The sequence below is a fragment of the Triturus cristatus genome, chromosome 7, assembly GCF_964204655.1.
Source record: "Triturus cristatus chromosome 7, aTriCri1.1, whole genome shotgun sequence".
Taxonomy (NCBI): domain Eukaryota; kingdom Metazoa; phylum Chordata; class Amphibia; order Caudata; family Salamandridae; genus Triturus; species Triturus cristatus.
The window spans coordinates 1,120,592,414-1,120,616,937 of record NC_140590.1 but is presented as its reverse complement, the minus strand read 5'-3'; the positions used below and the strand labels follow the sequence as shown (position 1 = coordinate 1,120,616,937).

The following is a 24,524-nucleotide window of genomic DNA, read 5'->3' as shown; positions in this document are numbered from 1 at the left end:
CACCTGGAGTTTCCGGGGATATGAACACCGGGTTACTGATAATAATGGTAAGCAGAATGCTGCACTAGAAATCCGCTCCACACTTCTTGTAGTTGAGGCATAAGTTGAGGCATGTACATGGAGAGGATGTGGTCTCACGGCTAGACTGCCGACCTTGGAGCTGGGAAACCAAGGTTCGAGCTTTGGGGTCTACTCCACATCCTGTGATTATGGGAAAATCACGTAATCTCCCCGTGCCTACCCAAAAAAATGAATGTGTCCTTGTGTAACTTAACTGGTGCTCATGTAAAGCGCTCCAATAGCTTCGGGTCGAGTTTGCGCTGTATAAATCTGTAAAAAAAAAAGCCTAAAAATGTTTTGGGGGTCTTGCCTACAGACCTTTTTAGCTGTCTGTTGGCTAGGCCTATTGTTTCACAAATATTTAGAATGGCTTATGGGTTACTTCATTACACATGATTGAAGGGATTTGTAGTCTATCTCCCTTCCCTCCTCTTGATTCAATGGTTTTCCTTCTTATTTTTGTGTTTGACCCACCCTAGAGCATTTCGGTCTCACATTATTTTGATTGGGTAACCTGTATCCGTCCTCTGCTGATGTTTAAGTTTCGACATTCTAACCATCATCTCCTTGTGCTTGCATTCAGGAAACTACAATGTTCTTTTATTTCCAGGACTTCATGGGAGTAAATATGTTTTCCGGCACTCTTGCCTGTACGCTGCTTTTTCTCCTCACATTTTCTCCTCACATTGCCTCACCAATGTGCATGTTGCTTTCCCCGATACTCCCAGCTTTTATTTCTTACTTATATTTTTGTAAATATAGGCCTTGATTTGTGTCTTCCCCTTCGCTCCCTCCTATCAACAGTGTTTTCTTCCTGCCAACTCTCCACCCCTCCCATTCCACACCCTCCCATCCCTGTGACATCTATTTGATTTTAAAGTAGTTTATTTATGTATTGAGTTGTGGGCCCGGCTGCTGTATTTTGCTACTGCAGCACAATGTTCTCAAAAGGAGCCTTAACACACATTTTTTTAATGAACTACTCCAAAGTAATCATCTGCCATCTTGGAACAGTAAATACAAAAAAAAAAGGAAATGGCGGTCCTATTATGAGCTGTGTATGTGCATGCATGATAAATCATGGTAGTCATAGACGAACGGGTATCCCTAAATAGGAAATCAATTTCAACATTGTCAAACATGCGTGTGCATGCATCTTGACGCATGCTTTGATATTTCTATATAGACAAGATTTGGCAAAGCCAAAAGCTCATCCTTTTAATACAAAGGCATATTGGCTTCATCAGAGCTATTTCATAACAAAAATCGACAATTGGGACTTCCATTTTAAATGTCAATTCTTCACTTTGTCCAAACGCTAAATGTACCACAACTAATGGTGCATTAAAATGCAGCTTTGGATGGTCTCTGACTTTTGAATATTCTGGACACATAAAGGATTCTATTACCTTAACCTCTTAGTGGATATGTATTTATTATGTTGGGTACAGAATACAATGCACAAAGGCACCTACAAACAATCATTCATTATTTTATTCCTGAGAAGTTACCATATGACATTTTAAGATTATATCTACCAATGTTACTCCTTACTGTTTACCTGTCATGGAGCAGAGTACAGCCCATACCACAACCAGAACTGGGAGAATAAATTTAACAAACTACAACCCTAACAGTCCGATATTTGCATTGCTTCTGTGAAAGTCGATCAACCCAACAGGAGTGTCGCAACACAATACTACTGTTGCCAGTCACGAGTAAAGTCCACCACCAGAGATGCTTCTCCTTGCATTTCCTTCCAGCCAACCTCACACAAGAGACCAGATCACACACTTTATTTAAGCTGCTATGGTATGCTAAATGTTTTATTTCATTCCAGGTGGAGATACGGGAAGTGTTAAAGAACAGAAGATGTATTCCGTAAGTAACAGGGCAAGCATATGGTCTTAAGACACATAGGGGTGCATGGAAAGTAAAGGGGTATGGGGTGCAGCTTTTACGCTGTAGGAACAAATGGTGAACAGTGCTGACAAAAGCAAACAAAATAAAAACCAGCAGTGTCTATCACCAGTCAAACTACAAGTCAGTGGTGTACCTGTGGAATAGTGTGTGGTGCTTCACATTAGGTCTGAGTGGTTATGATTGAAGAGTTTGCTGTGGTTCTCCTTACTCCATCTGTAGGTGTTTGTGGGAGTTTGGTGCAGTGAGAAGTTCTCTGCTTAATTGTTTGGTATCACTGGTGGGTGAGGAGTTCAAGGACTTAGTATTTTCTAGTAATCTTTCAGGGGGTTTTATATTTATAAAGTACATTTGAAGGGCAGAGTTTATCCCACTTAAAGCCCTTTCAATAGTATATTAGAATTGATTCCAGATCTCGACTTCATGGCCTCATTTTGAGAAGGACCCCAGGAACACCTCTGAGGTTAACTTGAAATTAGTAGGTATTGCAGCATGAAGTAACAAGCATTGGCATAGCCAATAGGTCTCGCTTTTGGGACCTTATAAGTGTTTAACCATGCAACAGTTAATGTTGGTGCACAAAGGATATTGTGCTGCATAACTAAACACTAATAAGGTCCCAAAAGCGGGCTCCTCTGGCGTAGGGGTGCCCCTGCCCCCTGGGTGTAGGTGTAGGGCAGTGGTGCTGAGTACAGGGGCAGATGTTTAAAGCAGCGTGAGGAATCTGCTCCGGAGGGCAGGGATGTGCCGAGTGACACTGCGATGGTGGTGAAATGAGGGTAGGATGAGGCAGGGGGTGAGGTGATGCAGGGGTGAGAGATACGATGGGAAGGAAGCGAGACTGAGGGGAGAGTAGTGGGTGAAAGCATGCAGGCACGTAACATGTGGGATAAGACTGAGTGAGGTGAGAGGGGGGCGATGCGAGGCTGGGAGGTATGACAGGGTATAACATCATGGAGTGAGACAGCTGGTGGGGTGAGGCAGAGGGTGAGTGACGGAGGAGTGGGAGATGTGAGGTCAAAGGGGGGGGAGAGGCTGCACACAGTGAGGATGTGAGGCTGGTGGAATGCAGGGAGGGAGCGTCGGTGGGCAGACAGTTTGTGGTGATGCAGGGGTGACACTGTGAGGGGGATGAGAGGAAGAGAGCATGAGAGGACACTGCGGAGTGAAAGCAGTAGTTTAATGCAGAGGGTGGAGCTGTGAGAGTGCGAGGGGTGGGACTGTGAGGGTGAGCAGTGACAGAGGGGTGGAAGTGATGGAGGGGTGGAAATGATGGAGGGGTGGGGGTGCAAGATGATGGAGGGGAGGGACTGTGAGGGTGCGCGGTGATGGAGGAATGACTGCATGTGAGTTGAGAGAGGGAGAGAGAGAGAGACCACACTGCGAGGACGCTTTGTATTAATCTCCTGCTAATTTTAGTAATAAAAGACGTTTAATAATTTGCTGCATTACCACATTGCCATACTGTACAAACTGTATTACTTTCAATGTTGTGTTCATCTTTGTAAGGCGTTTAATCCGTTCATCTCACTGTATAGCCTCTGCAATGCTCAAAAACAACAGACCGACTACCTGTTGTTGAAATGCTCATTGTGCTACAGATTTTACGTGTAAATCAGCACACGCAATAAAACAATCTTTTCAATGCTTGTTTCATTTGGTTTCAAATAGTAAATGCAGTGATTTGCCGTGTGACACTAAAATAAGGTTACTAAGATACTGATGAAATGTTAACTGTCTATTTGGTTATACGCCACATAATATTTCACAGTGTGAAAAGCGTAATCTGTTTTAATTATTTTCTCTTACGAGTCCTCAGGTCGTGAAGGCTTTTCAGATGTGTCCATAGCATGCTCGATATAGACTGTTTTAGAAACCCATGACCACAAAGGGCGCCTGCTGGGAGAATTAACCTCCACGGGGTTCCCCTAAAGAATGGACTCATCTTTAACGGACTGAAAGAACAGCAGGGGGGGGGCGCGCACACCACTTCTATCAGAAAGACTATTACCACAGACCGCTCAAACAACATAGCTCTACGGTTCGTAGTACTAGGCGGCGAAATTGATCACCAAATGAATACTTGCAGTGAAACTACAGAGCGATAGATAATACGCACTCTCAGTTCGCCGACAACTTCTAATGGAAAATATGCCAAAGCATATAAAATGCATTTCGGCAGCCACGCATTTCTATAATTGGTTCAGTGAGTTCGCCTTTGAACTGGTGTGTTGGGAATCCAGGATTGTGTGTTCTTGGACGCATACATGAATACGGATTCCAACTGCTTTTTTTTGCCAAAAATGTGCGATTTGCATGAAATGTGTATATTTGGAAATAAACAAAAACAAGCGCTAGTAATGTTGCCAGTTGTGGGTGTGCCGGCAGAGGAGGCTGGGTCTGCGCAGCACAGCGGCCCTGCGGCCGCGAAATTGAAAGTGATCGCGATCAAAGCGGCCGTGCGGGCGCGAAAGTGAAAGTAAGCGCGGCGCGCGCGCCCGCGCACATGCACTGTAGCTTTAGGCCACGGCAGCACTTTGAAAAGCCCAGATATAAAATGTCTCTTCGAGCCTTTGGCTCGCGAGACCTAAAAATGGATGCGTGTTTTGCTCTGAAGTGGTCCTGAAATTTAGATTTTTTGTATTTTGCTTAATTTCATTCCTAGTTCATTTAATAACTGTTAAAACAATGGCAAAACCTATGCAGTTAATTGTAGTATTTACTGTCTGTCAGTAATTTCTCCAAAAAGTACTTACACCTTTGCTCAGTACTAATTTCAGCAGAACAGTATTTTACTGCCAGGAGTAATTTTTATTTAACCTAGGTCCTGGTGTTTGTGGCAAAGTTGAAAAGACTGAGTATAATTATTCAAATTAGGCTTCAGATGGATATTTATAAAATTGCTTTTTGATCTAGGAATGTACTGACTTATTCCTAAACTGTCTTGCAGAAGGATCAAGCACAGATGTTTGCCTATTTATTCCAAGGGTCTGTCTGCCTCTACAATGCAGTCCGGGTAAGAGTCTCTGCATCTTACTTTAACACCAAATCCAATACGCGGGGGTGAGGGTGGCTGAAGGTGCTCTGTTGCAATGAGAGGGGGATGGGAAGGTAATGCGTTGATGCACCTGTGCTCTGGTTTTACACCAGGGTAGCTCATTTACAAACGACCAGGCTGGTGTCCCTCCTATATCCATCACATGAAGGCCCCTGCAACTTCCTTCCTCACACAGAGCCACTTGGCACACAGTACATCACCGAAAACCTACCCACCTCAACACTTTACAGGCAAATACTGAAGTAACTATCTGATCTTTGTTTCTTTCAGAATGGGCCTGTGAACAAGAAAGCAGAATCCTATAAATTTATTGTAGAAAACAGCATCAGATTTGTGGTAATGATAACAATTTTAATGTCATGATATTTTGTGTGTGATATTTGACTCTGAGACTCAACTAGTGTATGTTGTGTATCTGAGTAGAAGAAGCAGCCACTACTGTTTGTCGAGGAGAGGACACACGGGGGTGGCAGGTACTGCGCAAGGGGTTTTTCAACGATGCCAGTGATGCATGTCGACAGTCAGGCACAGGGCAGGTCTAGCGTTAGGGGGAAGGAGCTTGAACTCATTGTGTCCTTAAATCCACACATTGTTGCTATATCTTCCACATAATATAAAACCCAGATGAGATTTACAGGGACGTAAACCTGCTTGTCTGAGCCAAGTCAGAAAAGAATGTCTTACAGGAAGGGTATTACCAAGTCACGCATCCGGTTGAGTGCACCTTTTACTGCACATGTGTTCCTGAAAAAGTGATGTATCACTGACAGCTGGGTTATCAGTGTGGATGATGTCTTCAAGAATATATATTTACTACAAACCAAGTTCTCTTTACCCTCAGGAAACTACTGCAGCCAGCTGTGGACTCTCTACCCAACAGCTGTTCCTTAATCAGGTAAGAGTTTTCTTGCTCTAGGGCTATCCTATTTTAAACCACTGTGATAGGTCAATTGACTCAGGCCTCAGTTACTGAATATAGTTGAAGCCTATTGGGTGCAGACTTGAGATCCTGCAGGTATGACTAGACCTATGCAAACTGTTTTACATCAGCAAAATATATGACGTTTTTCAAATTTTACTAGAGCAAACTTTTGCATTATTTTTTCTTTAGGGGACTTTTTCTAATCAGTCCCCTAACTGATATCTTCCATGTCTTTTAAACTCAACATTTGCCCACATAATCAATTTTCGCACAGGGTAGCTTGATGTTAATTTTATGAAACTTTATGCAAGTTCCCATGGCATTTTCAAGAGGTCAATAGATAATGCAATTAAGACCATTACGAACTGGAGGCAGAATTAGAAAGGGTCTGAGCCAAAGTGGAAAAGATCATCCATTGAATGTGGAACATGTGGGTCGGCACATATGTGTTCAGGCATAATCCAGAGATTTGTATACATTGCATCATTTCATGTGCATTTTGTTTGCATGGTGTTTGATTACCAATCAACACAGGTGATTTAGTTAAACCCATTATTGAAGTGTAAATAAATGACATGGAAAGGCCCCTGTTCATAACAACTTTGAATTTTATTACCTAATTCTAATAATTCAACCACAGATGATGCCAAACAATATTTAATCATAAATTGAACTTTCAGTAAATCGATCACAACAAGTTTGTTAAATATGTCCTGTCCTCAGCTCAACCAACCTTAATATGGCACTGGTTTGAGAGAGACCGAGATAGAGGTAGGGCTAGGGGTAGGGGTATACAGAGAAGAAGGTGAGAGGTTAATACAGAGAAGTAGGTGGAATTGAGAGAAAGTCCACTTTCCGAGGAGCCCCTTGGACGGTGGGGGCCCTGGCAATTGCCCACTTTGCTGATGCCTTAAAACTTCTCTGACCATGGTCAGCCAAGGGCTTTGATTCATTCTATGTGAATTTATCTGACACGTATATATTCTTAAAATTTCGCATCGATCAGGCCTCCGAAATCTATGCTGGACACGTAAGATAAACCTTTGTCTGTCCTGCAAGGAGAGGATGGTAACCACTAATTTCAACGATTTATTGTTTTTGCCTCTCATGGGTTCTATCCCTGTTCTAATAATGCCCTTATATTACAAAAAGCTCACACAATACGAAGATGAGGAAAATTCATGCATCACCACGAAAATTGATGCCTATGACAAATCATAAAGGAGTTGACAGATAATCTTCTGATGGGGAGTATGCCTTTCGAGGGGGACATCACCCCGTGAATAAGGATCATCCCTGGCTTCTTGTGCACATCTTTTTACCACACATAGTTCACACTCATATGCAACAATCACTTAAACTTGAAATTACTACACCAAGAATAAAAAATAAAAATACATTCTCTCTGTCCTTACTTTGTAATCCCTTTGCATTTCTTTACCATCACTATTCCCTCTGTGACATATTCCTTCACTCTTTTTAGGACCTTTTGGTAAAGAGTGCAGTTTCTGTCTTCACCTCACAAGTTTTTCTCATCCCCTCTTGGTGTTCTACTTTTGAGCATCTTTTCCTGCTGTAATTCCAATTGTTCACCTTGTCACTGAGCCTATTACCTTGGCATTGAAGTGTAAAATATGTTTTCCTACTTTTAAACTTTGTTACCGTTGCACATGTCCCTGATTTCTTTCAACATTGTTCTTCTTACTCTCTTTGTTGGTCTCCACAGTCTCCTCTGCATCCATCCTTCACTTTGAATTTCTAGTTGTGCTCATCAGTACTCCTCATCCACAAATGTGGTTTTCCTCTGCATCTTGAAAGCAGCCTTTTGCCTCTTTGCTTTCACCTTTTCCCTTTGTTGCACAAAGTTCTTTTTCCAACTACAGACTTTCCAAAATAGATTGTGTTTCTAAAGTTTCTATCTTTTGTAGTTTTAGGCCGCATTTACTATGGCTTGGTATCGCCGATGCCTCCTGGTTGACTGACCCCTCCTCCTCAACTCCAACAACCTCTGACATTTGTCAAAACACAAGCAAGCTCCTTCTTTTTGGGTTTGGGGTCATAAATCCCTGACCATATTTATTTACACATATAAACGAGACAAAAAACACATTTTACTTTATGCACAGTAACAAACATTTGTACAGTTGGTTTACAGGAATCAATGCCTAGCCTTAACAAAGACACTAGTACATTTATTTCTTATCCATAACTACATTTCCGTTCCATTGCATCCTCAAAATTCATTTTTGGGTGAGATCATATCTGGCCCCAGTGTCCTTTCCTTTTAACATCCCGTGTCCAATCAAAGCTGCACCTGGGTGAGTGCCTCCTTATGGGAGGACCTCACACAAGGATCTCCCTTACCAGGATACTCCTGTGCAGGGGGCCCATCTGCCCACTAGGACACCTCTCTTGGACACCTCCTACACACATCATTTGCCTCTCCAAGGGCCTGTGCTAGGTTGCGCCCAGTGTGCCTGCAGGGGTGGATGACAGGTGAGGACAGCATGTCAAAGGCCACCCCCAACCCCCTGTGCCCCTGTAACTTCCTTTGAACTCGCTGCCAGCACTCCTTGGAGGGTCCTGTGATGCTGTTCTTATTTTGGTGTAAAAAGAAAAGGATACCTTATATAGAGCATAAATGTCTAACCAATCCTGACCTCACAAGCCACAGGCCAGTATAGTTTACCTGCTATCTGGCCTCCCCCCAAACAAATTGCATTGGACATGTCCTAGCCATGCCACCAAGTCCTAAAGAATATTTTGTTACCTTCCTCAGGGCCGTGTACCCCATCCTTCGAGAACCAACCGCCCACCCTTGATGCACTCTGGGATATAGATAACCCCCCCAGCTGGCTTAACCAACTTACCCATTCTATTGTGCACATGGTTTGGACTGGGAACGATGGCTGACCCCACTCGCACCATCTCAGGAGACTCCTCCTCGTGCCAACCAGGCTTGCAGACAACCAACACAAAGCAAGTCTGCCCTTTCGGTTGGACAAGAGCCTTTTTTCCTGTGCTGGGAGTGGCAGGGGTGTGGAATGTGTCTAGGAAAGCATAAGCTTGTGGGACTTGCTGGCAAAGGCTGACTTAGCAGTGCTCCCTCTTGCGGTTTCTTCCTGTTGATGCCATCAATAAATGGTCCTAATTGAATTTTCACCTTTCACAGAGACTGGATGAAATGTAAATATTTAAAAAGGGGATATTTGAGACCATTCCCATATTTAAGGTGTGCTCTGTAGTTGGATACCTACGTGCATGAGCCCTTGCTTGTTTGCTTGATACAAACCACTCAGCCACAAAATAGCCTTATCAATTTCTCTTGCCGGACTAACTACATTAGTGAAAACTCGGCCAAATGCATTGGAGCGCTTCACCTGAATTCCAGTTAGACCAAGGCAGACAAAACCAAGTAATGAATGATACTGGTGCAACAACGCAAACAAAGGAACCCCAAAAACCCCCAGTGCCCCCTCACCCCCATAGCCTAGAAGTGCCCACCGGAGCCACCACTGAGTACTGGAATACCGCAATTGCACTTGGGTAGGGCGGGAAATGGCTCTCAAGCCCCTGTGGCTCCCGGAGGCATTTGCTGGACCTTGGCTGCCAAGTTGGATGTGAAGATTCTGAAAAAGGATATTCGAGACCTTTACCATAGTGCTGGCAGTAATCAGCGTTGGCCCGCAGGAACCTAAAACAAAGAAACAGAGAAACAAAGAAACATGCGGGCAATACTCTGGGTTCCAAGCACATGGGGTAGAGAGGTGGCACCCTGTCCAAGGCAGCCAGTGGGAAAAAGAGACCCACTTGCCGCCTCTCAGCACCTTTTATGGGCTAAGCTGACAAAATTGCTGGGACAGGCCCAGAAGTACCCGAACGCTTCCGGTACAGCCCCACCGGTCAGCCAATCCTGCACTGACCTTCCCCAGAAAGGTCATGATGCACCACATCCCTGGTTCGGCCAAGCTCACCACCATATGTATGGCTCCCTGAGTTGGGGGAGCCTTTGTCAATTTGTACATGATGAGTAATTTAGTTTCATCTCCTTGGGTAAGTTTCAGTGAGGGCCTGACTTCCTGTCTACCTGCATCTCATTGCTGAGAAATTTCCCACTTCCGGTGACTCATATCTAAATCAAAGACTGTCTAAATTGTGAGTTAGGGTCATGGCCATATTGCTGGTGCACCACAAGCAAGTGTGGCAGGCCCACCAAATTTAAAATTGTCTGTGTTGATAACTGCGATTTTATACATGCCATCATTTACATTTTTTTAAGACAGATTTACAGATACAGATTTCTCTTCTTCAGACACAATATAACTAATTTTCCTCACATACTTCTATTTTTCTTTCAGTGTGCATGGGACAGTTCTGAACTTTTCTGTCTGAAACTGCAATGGAGTAAAGGGCAGACCCAGCAAAAAATACACTAGTAGGAACAGAACTGGGAGGACACACACTAAATTGAATGGCCCTTTTGAAGTCAACAAAAAAAGAGTTTTTGATTGTAGAGCTGGTGGTGATTGCAAAATTAGGTAATTTGGCTTCCCCTACACTCTGAATGAGGCAGGAAAGAAAGAGATAATGTATTAACTATTAATCAATTTTAAAAGGGTGCCCTAGTTCCACCAACATCTATTTGCGGGCTCTTTGATTATTCTCATCTCACTGGCCTTACATTCAGCCTCATATACCTGACCTCATCTTCTGTTTTGTAGTCCACAAAAGAATGGACCATATATTGGTTATCTCAACCCCCTCCTGCCGCATGTGAATTGGTGAATCAGGATTTAGGTAAATGTGTAGATTCCCAATATTGCAATGTATTCACTGACATAACATGCCTTTGCCATCCATCATTCTGTTCGATTGGTTTATTCTAATGATCAAATTAGAAAATGTAGTTCATGTAATCATGTGATTGATGTGTTATGCATGCTTTATGTTCCTTCATATCGCCTATTACAATTTCTCAAATCTGTAAAACCATCCACTGGTCCAATTATTAGGCAAGTGCCAACTAATCGCCATTGTCTGAACCTGAAGCTCAAAATATGTTTTATTTTGTTACAGAATGACTACAACATTTACATGGAACTAGTGAGGATTGCTCAAGTAAGTTTGCCATCCTGTATGTTACTATCGCTAATCTAGGAATAGTTGCACTGTTGTGGCATGTTTCGAAATTCATTTCATGTAGGGATGAGAGATACTAAAGTAAGAGTTGAGTTATCTTTGCTTGGCATTAGTAATGCCCCTGCATGTGCGAATATGTGACGTTACATCCAACACCTTCTACCCACTGCTGCACACCTTTTGCGTTGCACCAGCATGCGTTGTAATCGCATGCGTTGTAACAGTTGCGGTAAAAAGGCTGTTTCCCCACGCACACACCAAAATTCACCTTAAAAAAAATATCAAATGCTCTTGGATTTTTTTTCAGGAACGCTTTTATTAGGCTTTACCATGAGCACAATGCACATTGTACATAATACAGTATCATTTAATGATTCAGATAATCAATGTGTAATGTCCCATTAGGTCACTCTATCACATATAGCAGAGGAAACATCTGAAGGGGACATTGGTCTATTCTTTAACGTAACCGTGACAAATGATATGGTTAACAGTTTGAACAGGCACAGCACTAACAGTTCCAGAGTCAAGATCTGTGTCTCCTATGCAGAGGGGCCTATGTCTGGCAATTTATATTTAGTTCTGTTATCACCCACAGCAGGCACATGCACAGCGTTCCAGCACCACTTCAGCTACACTCAGAAGGGGGAATGAACCAAGGTGGTGGGGCACTCCATGCCTGGCTTTGGGAGCAAAGAAAGAGTGGGGGAACAGAGTCATGACTCACTGTTGGACACCCTTTCCCTGGTCCCCTCAAAGTGGACCTGTAACTCACACACAAACATATCCCACTCCTGCATGATTGGGACCCTTCATAGGCCCCTCAGCTCCTCCCTGCACAGCGCTGTGGACTCAGCTTTACTCCATTTTAAGATTGCCAAATACCAGTAGGACATGTTCGGAAGGTGGGCACCTTTCCTGTTCATGGCAGTTGCGTGTTTAGTTATTATTAGGACTAAGTCTATGAATCGGAGTGTTGGGCTTCTCTATCTCGTATGTAAGAAAATCCACAATAATTCCACCTCCAGGGTGCTGAGATCCACTCTACCCGTAACCTCTGCCAAGGCATCTAAGACCGCCCCTTATAATAAATGTGCCTCTGGACAGTTCCAGAGCATATGTGCCATATCTGAATTTCCGGAGTCACATCTGGGGCACACAGACTCGCTTTCACATCTGCGGTGCAGTCTCTCAGAGGTAAAATAGGCCCAGTGTAAGATGTTGAGCTGGATGTATTGGAACTTTGCATTGCTGAAATTGTTACGGGGTTAGATGAGAGCCCTATCTAAATTTTTAGGAGTGCTCTCACAGCCAATGTCTCGTTCCCAGTGTAATTTTGTAGGCTGCATCAAGTCCCAAAAACTAGAGGCCATCGTACATGTGAACCATGTGATCCCTCACATAGACTGCGTGGAAAAATGGATGTGTCTCAGGTTCTTGTAATATGCCAAAGCCGCTGTAATTCAGCCAGTGTTGTGCGGTGCACTAGGTAATCGCGGGGGGGGGGTTCTCATGATGTTTGTGTAGGTGTTGAAAGGGTGCAAGATCTTCCTAGTGAAACAAGGTGCCCAGTGTGACTGCCACTCCCACCTCTCAAAGTTCCACCCTCTCACTTCAGAGCAGATGCCTGAAAAGGTCCTATAGATCTAACTCTGATGTATGGCACATGTGTCGGAGTGAAGCTCAATAGGGTATTGGAATGCAGGGGGAGTTTACCATTCAGCAACAGAAGTTCATGTATTATTTGAGCAGCTCGGCCCAGTGAGGATGAGCCGGCTCAGCCAGATGTTGACCGCCCGCCATTTTGATGGCCACGGCGCCACAAGATAATAATGCTCGAAGTTAGGAGCCCATAGTCACCCCAACACAAAAGGCAGCTGGAGCGACCTCATTGCAACCCGTCTCCACCGTTTGTTTCAGATAAGGCAGCCCAACATACCATGCAGTGTGTGGAATGTGGAGAGTGGTACAGTGACCGGCAGGTTCTGGAAGTAATACAGGAGATGGGGAGCATCACCATCTTAGAGAGGGAAGCTCACCTGCACCATGAGGGATAGCATGCTGCAGAAGGATATCTGTAGCCTCAAGGTGGTAATTGCCCTCGTAAGATTGCCATCACGTAGATCATGGGTTTCATGGTAGATGTGACCGCCAAGGTAGCGGAACGTGGATGGTTCCCAGTGCACCTGGTGGGGTCCTGCCATGTGGGGCTGTGGAGGGCATTACGGTGTCAATGGAGCAAGACAAGTCTTGTCCCAGTTCACTCCCAGACCTGAGGCATTCTTAAGTTGTTCAAGCACTGAGTTGATGCTCCCAAGTCCCTGTTGGATGTCATGTATGTAAAGAAGGACATCATCCATGTATAGGGAGACCGCATGTAGCACAGTCCCTTAATCAAAGGCTATTGAAAGTAAAAGACTCCGCATTAAACTGACATTTTTGAAATGTTTAGATCTGATGACAGCATTTCCAAAAATGCCAGATTCAAGCACTCACTGTGAAGGGAGAGAAGATTGAATAACTTGAGTGTTCATTACAGCAAAATGAAAATAAATACTGCTGGGGATATGCAGGTGATATATTCTCCATAACATGTGTTAGCAGTATCTCAAAAAATCAAACATCAGAACGCTTGAAACATATTAGGTTTGGTACTGAGGTTTAAGCATATCACAAACAAATACAACCTCAAGACAGAAAGGTGATGCATGTTGGTCGATATTACCTGTACTACCAAACTGCTAAATAGTGAGCAATATGTGTTTTATCATTTACAGCTTTTCGAAATGACTGATGCGTCGTCCTGTTATTAGACAAATGCCAATGTATTTACTTTGCTGAAATGGCAGCATTTCAATGGAAATTTTATTTATTATTAATTATGGAGTTGCTTGTTGTTTGATACCTTCCCTAAGGACAGAGTGCCATTCACTAATTGCAAAAGGTTGCAAATCCAACATGTTGGATTTGCAACCTTTTTTCTTTATATAGTAAAGACATTGTAGTAATCAGGTCCATTCAGTAGTGATGATTTAAATAGGTTTATTGGAAGATGGTACAGGATCACAAGAAGATTAGATTAAGATCAAATAAAGACCAAGTCTAGATCAGATAAAGACCCCACCAGGAGCAGCCAGCAGGCAGCTCAGCCCCAGTCAACTGACATTACTCACTGGAGATTCCCAACATTCTGACTGCATCATCACATGAACATTCCACTGGTGGTAGACTGGCATTGCATCAACATTAGCAGGATATAACATATCTCCCTTTCTTTACCGAAAAACAGAAAACTAGAAACATAAGAGAAAACCTGAGAATGTGACAGCATAGTGATTATAGAAAACAAGGAGAACAACGATCATAGAATGTGACAGCATAGAGATTATAGAAAACAAAGAGAACAACGATCATAGAAAACAGTGTGAGAACAGTCATGGAGAAAATAACCAGAAAGAAAATAAGAAACAGAGAAAACTCCAACATAGAAACCAACATAGAAAAACAACCATAGAAACATCATCCCTTCTTGCAACGAGAAAAGAAACGAATATAGAAACTCCAAAAGACTGCCCCAATACATACCCACTGGCCAGAACAGGAATGTAAGAAGGCAGAAGAGGAATGAACACACAAAACTTAGAGCTACAGGATGTGGAATACACAAAGAAAAAAAACACCGTAAAACCTAGAAAATGCAGAATCCACAAAAGACACAAGAACACAGAAGGAAACAGAAAAGAACATGGAAACAAGAAAGAGAAAAATGCAAGAGTCATTCCCCTTCTAAACACCACCATCTTAAAGCAATGACAAAATTGTAATGCAAAGATAACAGTGCAAAATAGCAAATAAGATATAATATCAACAAAACATACTTAGCATTGAAAATATGAAATGCATTCAAATAAAGTATAGACCCAAACTAAGTATGTGAACAAAACTGGATGGGTGAGAACCCATGACAAATCTCTTCAAAAAAACGATGTGTTGTGCACAAAACTGGAAACACTACCTACACTAAAATAAATGTAAAAGCAAACATTGTGTGGGAAACCCCACCGTGCACCGAAGACGTAACTGTGTTCAGATCGAAACCCACACTTATGCAACAGAACTGAAACCCTTCCATAAAATTGACAGTGTGTGTGGGTCGGAACCCCCACATATGCAACCGGACTGAAACCCTTGCAATAGAATTGACAGTGTTTGGGTCGGAACCCACACTTATGCAACCGGACTGAAACCCTTGCATAAAATTGACAGTGTTTTGAGTCGGAAACCATAAACTTGATTCATGCGAAAGGACTGTAACCTTTGCATAGATACACCTTGTAGACAGGTAGATTCGAAAGCGTACTGGTAAAACCCGTAAATTGATTTATGCGGAAACACTGTAATCTACGCATAATTGCCCGTGTCATGGACTAGTCGAAAAAAGAAACAAAACCCCTTTAAAACATGTGAGACAATAAAAGCTAGTAGTACATTTGTTCACGTTCCATATGACAGTCTGTCAAGGTGTGTGCAACCTCTGAAAAACTAGTGAAAATGCAAAACCTGCATACCTTTGTGACAAAAGGATGGCTGTCTCTGACTATGCTTGATGTAGGAAAGAAAACGTGGATTAAAATACATTCAATATAAATACATACGCGTCATAATACATTTTGTCAGTAGATGGCAGCACAACACATGGCAGAGTATATAGAAAAGCTTAAAAGGAAGATTTCACAATGTTTAACATTACACGCTGCACTCGAGTACAGAAATGCCACCACCAAAAAAAAACAAGTCACTGTTGATAATCGAATGAGACTTGGTTCCGATAAACGAAGCGATTAATAAAGTGCGGCAGAAATCCATGTGGCAAAACACTCCTCTGACTGGGATGCAGATTCGGACTTCAAACGAGTGGAAAAACTGAATTGTGCTGTGCTGAAGAGACACACAGTGGAACTGATCTCACCGATCTTGACACAGCGAGGCTGCCGGTGTTAAGAAAAAAAAAAAAAAAACTTTATTGAGTGGGAGCAACTTGATTGGCAACGAGGAGGAAAATACATGAAAAACGACAGGAAGTCAAGTAGAACAGATTTGCCAATCCAAAAATGGCATGTGAGAACCAATAGAGGTGTAAAACGCAAATAATAGTATGGCCACACGCAAATCACGTAGTCCCGGGTGGCTTCCTGCACGCCTGCGCAGGAGAACGTCCAGCAGCAAACAGCAACAGGCATCGGATCGACACTGCTTCGTCATAGAGGAGCCTAGGAGGAAATAGCACGACCTCGAAGTACAGGTGAGAATCCGCGCGCTGACTAAAGCTTGCGCCACGTTATGATTTGAAAGAGGTTTGAAAAGGGCCATGACGGTTGAAGAGGCAAATGTCCAGGGATAACGAGGGACCCCAATAAAGTCAAAAATAAGCTTACCTTTGAGAGTCCACACAAGCCACAAATAGTACAAACGTTGAAACAATCCCACAGAAGATTGTAGATTGTAGAAAGTAATTTCCTAACAATAGACTTTCCTCGCAGGTGCAGTACTTTTGATTGCATGTGACATTGTTGCCTTTGAAGTACAAATAGAGTTGAAAAGCCTTGAGTTGAACAAACGCCGTAGCCATGGAAGAAACAGAGTTTTCTTGTAGTGTGAACAACAGAGAGAGGCAGGAGCTGCTAAGAGAGTTGAATTGGTAGTTAGCGTAGAGGACACTCAGCGGTGTGTAGATTTGAACTGGCACTTCGAGTCGAAGACACTGCACTGTGTGTAGATTGAGACTGTAACTGGCACTTTGAATTGAAGACGCTCTGCGCTGTGAAGATTGGAACTGGCACTTGATTTGAAAACACACGTACTGTGGTGACAGGAACTGGAGTTTTGAATTGAAAGTACAGCAATAGACACGTAGCAAAAGCTGGAAAGTAGATGCCCAAGACTGAGTGTAAACTTATCAGGCGGTTTTCCTCACTGGAACAACTGGCAGACAGTATTTCCCATACGTTAGGCTTACCCTCACATGAAGGCGCAGCATCGATAGAAGACGTTGAAGATGTTGGCAGGCTTACTCTCACTGAGGGCACAGCACTTGCGCAGACACAAAGGAACAACTGGCAGAGTGGTAGTGGTCGACCAATGGGAGGACACTGGTGGGGTCAGGATGCCAGTTGAGATGACTTGAGTTGAGTTGATGTATTTTGAAGTTGCTTGAAGATCTTGTAGAGGTGACAGAAGTAGGTTCTTTCAGTTCAATCCCATCCTCGTCGCCAAAATTCTGTAGTAATCAGGTCCATTCAGTAGTGATGATTTAAATAGGTTTATTGGAAGATGGTACAGGATCACAAGAAGATTAGATTAAGATCAAATAAAGACCAAGTCTAGATCAGATAAAGACCCCACCAGGAGCAGCCAGCAGGCAGCTCAGCCCCAGTCAACTGACATTACTCACTGGAGATTCCCAACATTCTGACTGCATCATCACATGAACATTCCACTGGTGGTAGACTGGCATTGCATCAACATTAGCAGGATATAACAGACATTCACACACATAGGCTTTCTTAAAGATACAATGACAATGCTGGTCTTTTGTGAAAAATATATACTATGCACTATTTCATTATTTATACCTTTTAACTTTATCAGTTAAATTGTCAATTTCATCTTCTGGCTCCTTTTCATAACACTCTTGTTTGAGAGTAAAGCCTACTTCTACTAACTCAGTGTAATCAACAAAATGGCTCTTCTCTCTATATGACATTTTCTATTACAGCAGGGGCTGACACAAACGCAGCAAATAGTTACCAAACATTTCCCCTAACAATAGGCCAGACCTATTGGATTTGCCAATGCTTATTTTCTATTCTCTCTGATCAGTGATTCAGTTCTAACAGCACTAGGTGGCACCACTTGCGACATTTTTAAATACATACATCTGACTTTTCATTTTTATATTTTTTTCATTTGCCTATTGAATAACTTTCAATGTGGTATGACTGCTGTTACTCTTCTAAAGAGAAATCTTTGGCTCATGATCTTGGTGATGTACAAAATGTAATGTTCACTCTCTGTGTAATCAGTATGTTCCTAATTTTGAAAGCCCTACCTTGGTCTTGCATCTTCTCATAACGAGGGTGTAATAAGAAAACAGATGTTTAGCCATGTTTCATCAAAGCAGCATAGGATCATTGTGTTGTGATGTTTTAAAAAAAATGTTTAAGGCTATCTATTCAACTGGTATTAAAATAATGTAATCAATTAACAATCAATAATGTCTCTTTCTCTAAAATTTTCTTAGTCTGGAAATTATGGAGACATTGCATACGTGGAACGTACTTGCGATGATTTATTTGCTGGTCTAGGAGGAGCACTGGTAGGTTAACTTTCTTACAAAAAAACATGGCGCTTGATAATTTCCTGATTAACTCTACTTATAAAACTTGTTTTTGCATTACATTTACAAACTCTTCAATACACTTAATGCATGATAACCTTTTAGTGTGATATCTGAACTTTACAACAAGATGCAGATCGTAAAGTTTCTCTACCACCTGTCAGCCGGACACCTGCCAACATTGAGTGTATATTTCTCACCATAAAAGTTAGGTTGCTTGCCACCCACCACTCAGCAAACTACTTCACATAGCTTGGGCTTTCATTCAGTCTGCGTAGAAAGGCAAACATTCTTATGCACATCAATAACAATTAGACAGGTATGCCCTCTGATTAGCAAAGCCAGAATATTCATAGTGTACAAATCTCGAGGATAAAACATTGAATCCAAATTATCCAAAGGTGAGTATATATTTTCTGTACCTAACTCCATGCATATGTTCCTTTGTGATAAATACATCTTCCTGGTATGTAGCTGTGAAGTTGGGAATAGTAAATCTATGCGTCTGCTGTGTGTACTAACTTTTGATATTTTGGTCTACGATGTTTGTCCACAGTATTCTTGTATCTCGATATTCTGAGCTTTAATATTTAGTTGTACAACTATTAAATGGGTGTTAGATGAATTCACCAAAAGGAAACAGTAAATCCAACACACATTAAGATGGAGGAGTAACCTACGGAACCTACTTGCCAATAGATGGCATATTCCAGTGCAAACCACTTGTAAATATTGCAGTACTACTTAGAGAAACCTTGAAACATTGGGATACGTTGCTGAATCACTAGACTATAGGGGGGGTGGCCTATCAAAGCCATCTTCATCAGAGCTCTTGAAAGCAGAGCCCACTTGCTGGAAGATGGATCCCTCGTTGCCATTGGAATTTTGTCATACAACTGGTAGTTGAACAAAGAGGAATATAGCCAGTACTTTGATCAGGTCCATGATGTCTTCTTCATCTTGTTTCAAACTCTGAAAGGTTTCAGAACATGTTGCAAACATCATTAGAGTTATACAGGTCTAGATACACATGCCAACAGAGTTTAATGTTAACATGAAATATATGTCAATATAAAAATACATGTATTTAGAACATGGTATGTAGAGAATACCTATTATAAATGTAATACAGATCCACTTTGCAGTCCAGGTCTGACAGAGACATATATTTATTGTGTTGTTGGAGAAAATGGCAGGCGACACTGCTGGAAGTGCCTTGGTTACCTGGATTTGAGTGCACATGGCAGTTTGCTCCCATATTGTGTTACACGTTGTGAAAAATTCCAAAACAAATTTCATCAGACAAAATCTGGCAAATGCTGAGTGGAGAAAAAGAGCAATACTCTAAATTATACAATGCAAGATGTGAGAACATGCCACATATTAAACTTTTATCTCACATTTCAAGCTGCACATTGTGGTTTGGGAGGTAATACTGCAAAGGGGATAAACTGAGCTCTGTGGTATTCATATTTCCTCAGACAGTGGTATCTCTCGTGATTACGGAGGCTCTGCAAATGTGAGTCTAGAAATTAGGATTAGCAAACAGATGTGAGCACAGAATCTCATAAGTGTTTTAAGAGGGCCATAATCATTGATACCAAACCAAGAAATGACTGCTAAGTGACTCTATTGAATTATCAGTGTGTCTAAGAAAGTGACTAACAACATAATCACAGATCTGTTCATTGTGGCGAAGTAGCCTGTATATGAGAGATCTGACAACAATGACTGCATTTCATGCTTTTAAACGTGTTGCAGACAGTGCAAGTCCTCGTTCTTAGAAGGTACATAGGCTCAGATTTACAAAGATGTCACGAATGCAGTGCAGCAACCAAAGTTGCTGGCTGTGTTGCGAGAGAGGAGGAGAGCAGAAAACCACCATATCTTCTAAAATATCCTGCTCTCCCCTAGCACTGGTGCACATTTAAGTTCCCTAGCGCCACATACACACACCCTTGCACCTTATTACAAAGTTTTCTGCATCATGTCTAGCACAGGTTTTGTACTGGAAGAGTACCCTTCTATTGAAAAATACTGTTCCTAGACAAACTTTAAAACTTTTCCTAACTTTGGATGTGTCTGCAGCACATATGCAAAGTTGGAAAAGTTTAGAGAAATATAAATGTTTCTTCTTTTTACACTTGCCTCAAAGATTCATTTTTTTTTGGTGCAAAACTTTGGCTACTATTGTTAGGAGATGAGGTTTTGCATGAATAACTGTGGGTGGTTGCATGGAAACAACCTTGTACTATCCATGGAACATCCCCCTTGCCGCAAATCAATGGATATTAGTTTCAGCCAACTTTCCAGCACAAAACACATTTTGTGTAACTTTTGTGAGAAAATCTGCCCCATAGATGTAAAAGGCAATTGTGGGATTTGGAGCCAGTTTACCAATCTGAATGTTCAAATATATGTTGTTTGTGTGGCCTGGTCTACTTCTACTAGAAGGTGTCTGTGGCTTATTTTCTTCTGTCCTCTTACAGGGTGGAGTTTTGCATGGCCTTGGACTTGCTGCTGGTGAAATTGGCCTATGTTTGACCGGAATATTGGTAAAAGCTCTTTCTTTAATACATACATTCCTGTCTGTTCAATGCCTACTAATTTAAACATCGAAAGATAGAAAGGCAAACATTTTCTAGTGGATTCTGGCAGAAGTGAGAACTAAGTGCCAAGAGGTGATTTTCATATGACTCCTATGTACCTCCACTTCTCATCATCTGAGATACTCTTCACACTACAAAATGTAGAGTGCTCAAACCCAATCACACCAAAGCTTCACTATCAGTCATTCGTCTGATCATAACATATTTTTTCAAATTCCAAGTAAATATGCATAAGATTCACCCCTGTCCACTGCAACAGTCCAACCTAGATTATGAAACGAGTAGATGAACTTCAGCAAGCAATGCAGCATTTTTTCTTACCATAACTATATAGTAACTTATTTGTTTGCTGCAAATCTATTTCTGGGAATTTAATTTTTTTAATGTATTTTCAGAGCATGTATCTATAGCTCAGAATGGATTCACTCTGGTTAACAATATTATAATCACTGAATGGATTGGCACAAGACCAAATGAACCAGGCTGTAGTATGCCAGTATATCGTCTGCATAAATATGTTGTCCTAAATAAGTTTGAAAAAATAATGTCTGATTAAGAGTAGCTTTTCTATTATTAAGTTTAATGGGGTGATATTTATGTTAACAATATTTTGGAAAATATATTTATGTCAGATGGCACCAGGTACGGTTTTGGTAGGTACGAAGCAAAAAAAGATGCTACATAATTCAAAATTCAAACATGAGATTTTACCAAATATCAAGCTCATTGAGTACTAAAAAATGTCCAATGCCACTCAGAAGGACTGGTACATTAGAAACCTTCTGTTAGGGAGATTGTATCTTGCTAGGGCTTAATTGTTGTCCTTAAATTATTTATACAAAACCTATTTAAACCTATGAAATCCTTTGATTCGGATCCTCAACAAAGAAATGCTGCTGCTGGAAGTACGAAAAGAGTCCGGTGGAATCCAAACGTGGATTCTAGATGGGAAGAGCCTGAAAGCAGAGGGGACAGAGTCCGGGTCACTTTGGAGTGACCAGGGGCTCGGTAGACAAATGCCCACCGATGTCGGGTGCTTCAGGTGTGTTGACTGTGATCTTGACTCTTCAGTTGCGAGGACCCGGAGCCGTCTAGGATGACCAGGAGAAGGAGGCGAGCTGACGCACGAAGGATGTCGAGTACTGAGGGGTCAGTGTCCGGTGGGAGCACCAACAAGCCTTGGCAGCGGCAAAGAACGTAGAAGGTCCAATTCGGTGTCGAATTGGGGGGTCGGTGTCCGGCGGGAGCACCAACAATCCTTGGCAAAAGCCACCCATGCAGGAAGGTTAAACAGGTTACGGTGCAGACCAGCAAAGTCCAGGGGACTCACCAAACAATGGGGAGTCAGGGCATGTCTGGAGCAACCAGGAAAGCCCATGAAAAATCAAGATGACCTTAAGAAGGACCCATAGGCCGAATGACCAGAAGTCGCGAGGGGACCACGAACAAGAATGCAAAGTACCAACCCACGGAGCACTTGGTGCGAGGAGGCCAGAGTCCTTAGGTGCAAATACTGCTCAGGGTGAGGACTACAAGGAGTCCAATGCACAAGCTCAGGAATTGCCAACAAGCATATGCAACTGCAAATGGACGCGGTGCACAGGGGTTTGGGTAATGCAGTCCCTACGAGAGATGTTGGCCTCAAACTTGATGAGAGGGCAGATCGACCTCATGGACCTTTGGAAACCTATCTCCTGTGTTGCTGAAATCTTCCACAGGAGCTCATGAGCAGCAGACCAGTCAGTTGGGGTTCGGTGCCTGCGAATGCAGGGGAGTGACTCCTTCACTCCAAGGGAGATTCTTCAGTTGTCTTAAGTGCACCACAGGTCCTGCACGGAGCCTGGATGTAGCAAACGCACAAACTAAGCTTCGGACGGAAAGGGTGACAAAGTTGAGCCCAGTCGGGGTCCAGCGATGTCCAAGGTGTCCAGACTGTTGAATGTCAGTGGTTTCTTCTTGTAGAAACTTGTCCACGTAAAATCTAAAATCTTACAGCCAGGTAAGCCCTTTTGTACCCAGGGGAGAGGGTTGGACAGATACAGGGGACCCTCCTAGGGGAGGTGCAGGACACAGGGGTGGTTATACCCATGTCCTTTGTCCAGATTCATGCCAGCGCAGGAACCAATGGCTCCCAGAACTGGTTTGAGCTGGACTATGCATAGGGACACCAAATGTGGCACAAGTGCAGACTTTCAGACACTCTCAGAGTGCACCCACCCAGCCTCATACACTAAATCCTGTTTGGGAGATGGTTACACCTCCCTGTGACAGGATGCCTATTGTGCTGCCTTCCTCTTCTCGAGCTTGGCTCAGCAGCAGGAGGGCAATAATATGTCTCTGGTTGGCAGCTTCTATTTTGTGGTGTCCGGGTCGAGAAGGCTGGCACCGTTTAGACCAGTGACCCCACGAAGGTCACTTCAGAATGGTAGAATCATACCTCCCACACCAGTTACTGGTGTGGTGATATGATTCCAAGGTGTTTGATACCAAACACGATATGTTTCTATGCAGCTGTTTTCGAGATAGCATTTACCATGAGGTCATAATGCAACTCTACCTATGTGTCCGGCTGAGTCACAGACAACACGGGAGAATGGTCCACGAAGGCTGCAGAGAGGCTCTGCTCATGCAGGGCCACTCTCTCACATAAAACACAGCATCCTGCCTTCAGGATTGTTAAGGCCTGCTATAGGAGTGACTTATACATTTTAAGTGTAGTGACAAATAGATATAGTGAACCTATGTCTAAGGTAAGTGGTATAAGCACCAGCTTACACACGTTGCAGTAGCAGACCTGTAGTTCCATTTTGCATGGTCTCTCATGGGTGGCATAATACATGCTTCAGCCCATGGGAGGCCTCTGGGGTGCCTATGCCCTGTGTACATGGGGACCATATACTAGGGACTTATACGGTTACCCAAGTATCCAATATGGAGTGTGCCAAAGTACATGCATTGCAATTTTAGGGAGAAAGCAGATAGACTGGGGTCCTGGCTAGCAGGATCCCAGTCAGCCTAGTCAAAAACCAGAAAAACACCAGGCAAAAAGTGGGGGTAACCATACAGTCAGATCCAACCTTCCTACAATAATATTTTGTGACTTTTTATTTTGCTCTGTGATATACAACTAGGCCCTGATTTACATATCACTTAAGTTACGCATGGCAGCAGAAAAGTTGCTCTGCATGGAGGGCAGAGAGCAGAACAGTGACAATTTTTCTAAGACATGACGCTGTTCTACTCTCTCCCTACGTTGGTGCACTTAAAGCTGCCATTCCCCTATGCAGACACCCTTGTGAAATAGTGCAAGGGTTTCTGCATTGTGGAAAGCATAGGTGTTATACTATAAGCGCTCTCTTCCGGATCACTATGCTTTAAGGCGTTTCCCACTTTGCATGAGTGCTGTACAATGCAGGACAC

The 24,524-nt window shown here is 42.7% G+C and overlaps 1 protein-coding gene across 3 annotated transcripts in view; it reads left to right on the top strand.

The window, feature by feature from the left end:
- The window catches only part of LOC146811194 (uncharacterized), a 172,658-nt gene that overhangs the window by 5,805 nt on the left and 142,329 nt on the right, over positions 1-24,524 (top strand). For all 3 annotated transcript variants that reach the window (XM_085618232.1, XM_085618233.1, XM_085618231.1), the window contains exons 3-9: positions 1,901-1,941; positions 4,931-4,996; positions 5,309-5,374; positions 5,880-5,933; positions 11,037-11,078; positions 18,400-18,474; positions 20,985-21,050. In XM_085618232.1, the coding sequence (XP_085474358.1) occupies positions 1,901-1,941; positions 4,931-4,996; positions 5,309-5,374; positions 5,880-5,933; positions 11,037-11,078; positions 18,400-18,474; positions 20,985-21,050 (410 nt within the window). The remainder of the gene's footprint in view (positions 1-1,900; positions 1,942-4,930; positions 4,997-5,308; positions 5,375-5,879; positions 5,934-11,036; positions 11,079-18,399; positions 18,475-20,984; positions 21,051-24,524) is intronic.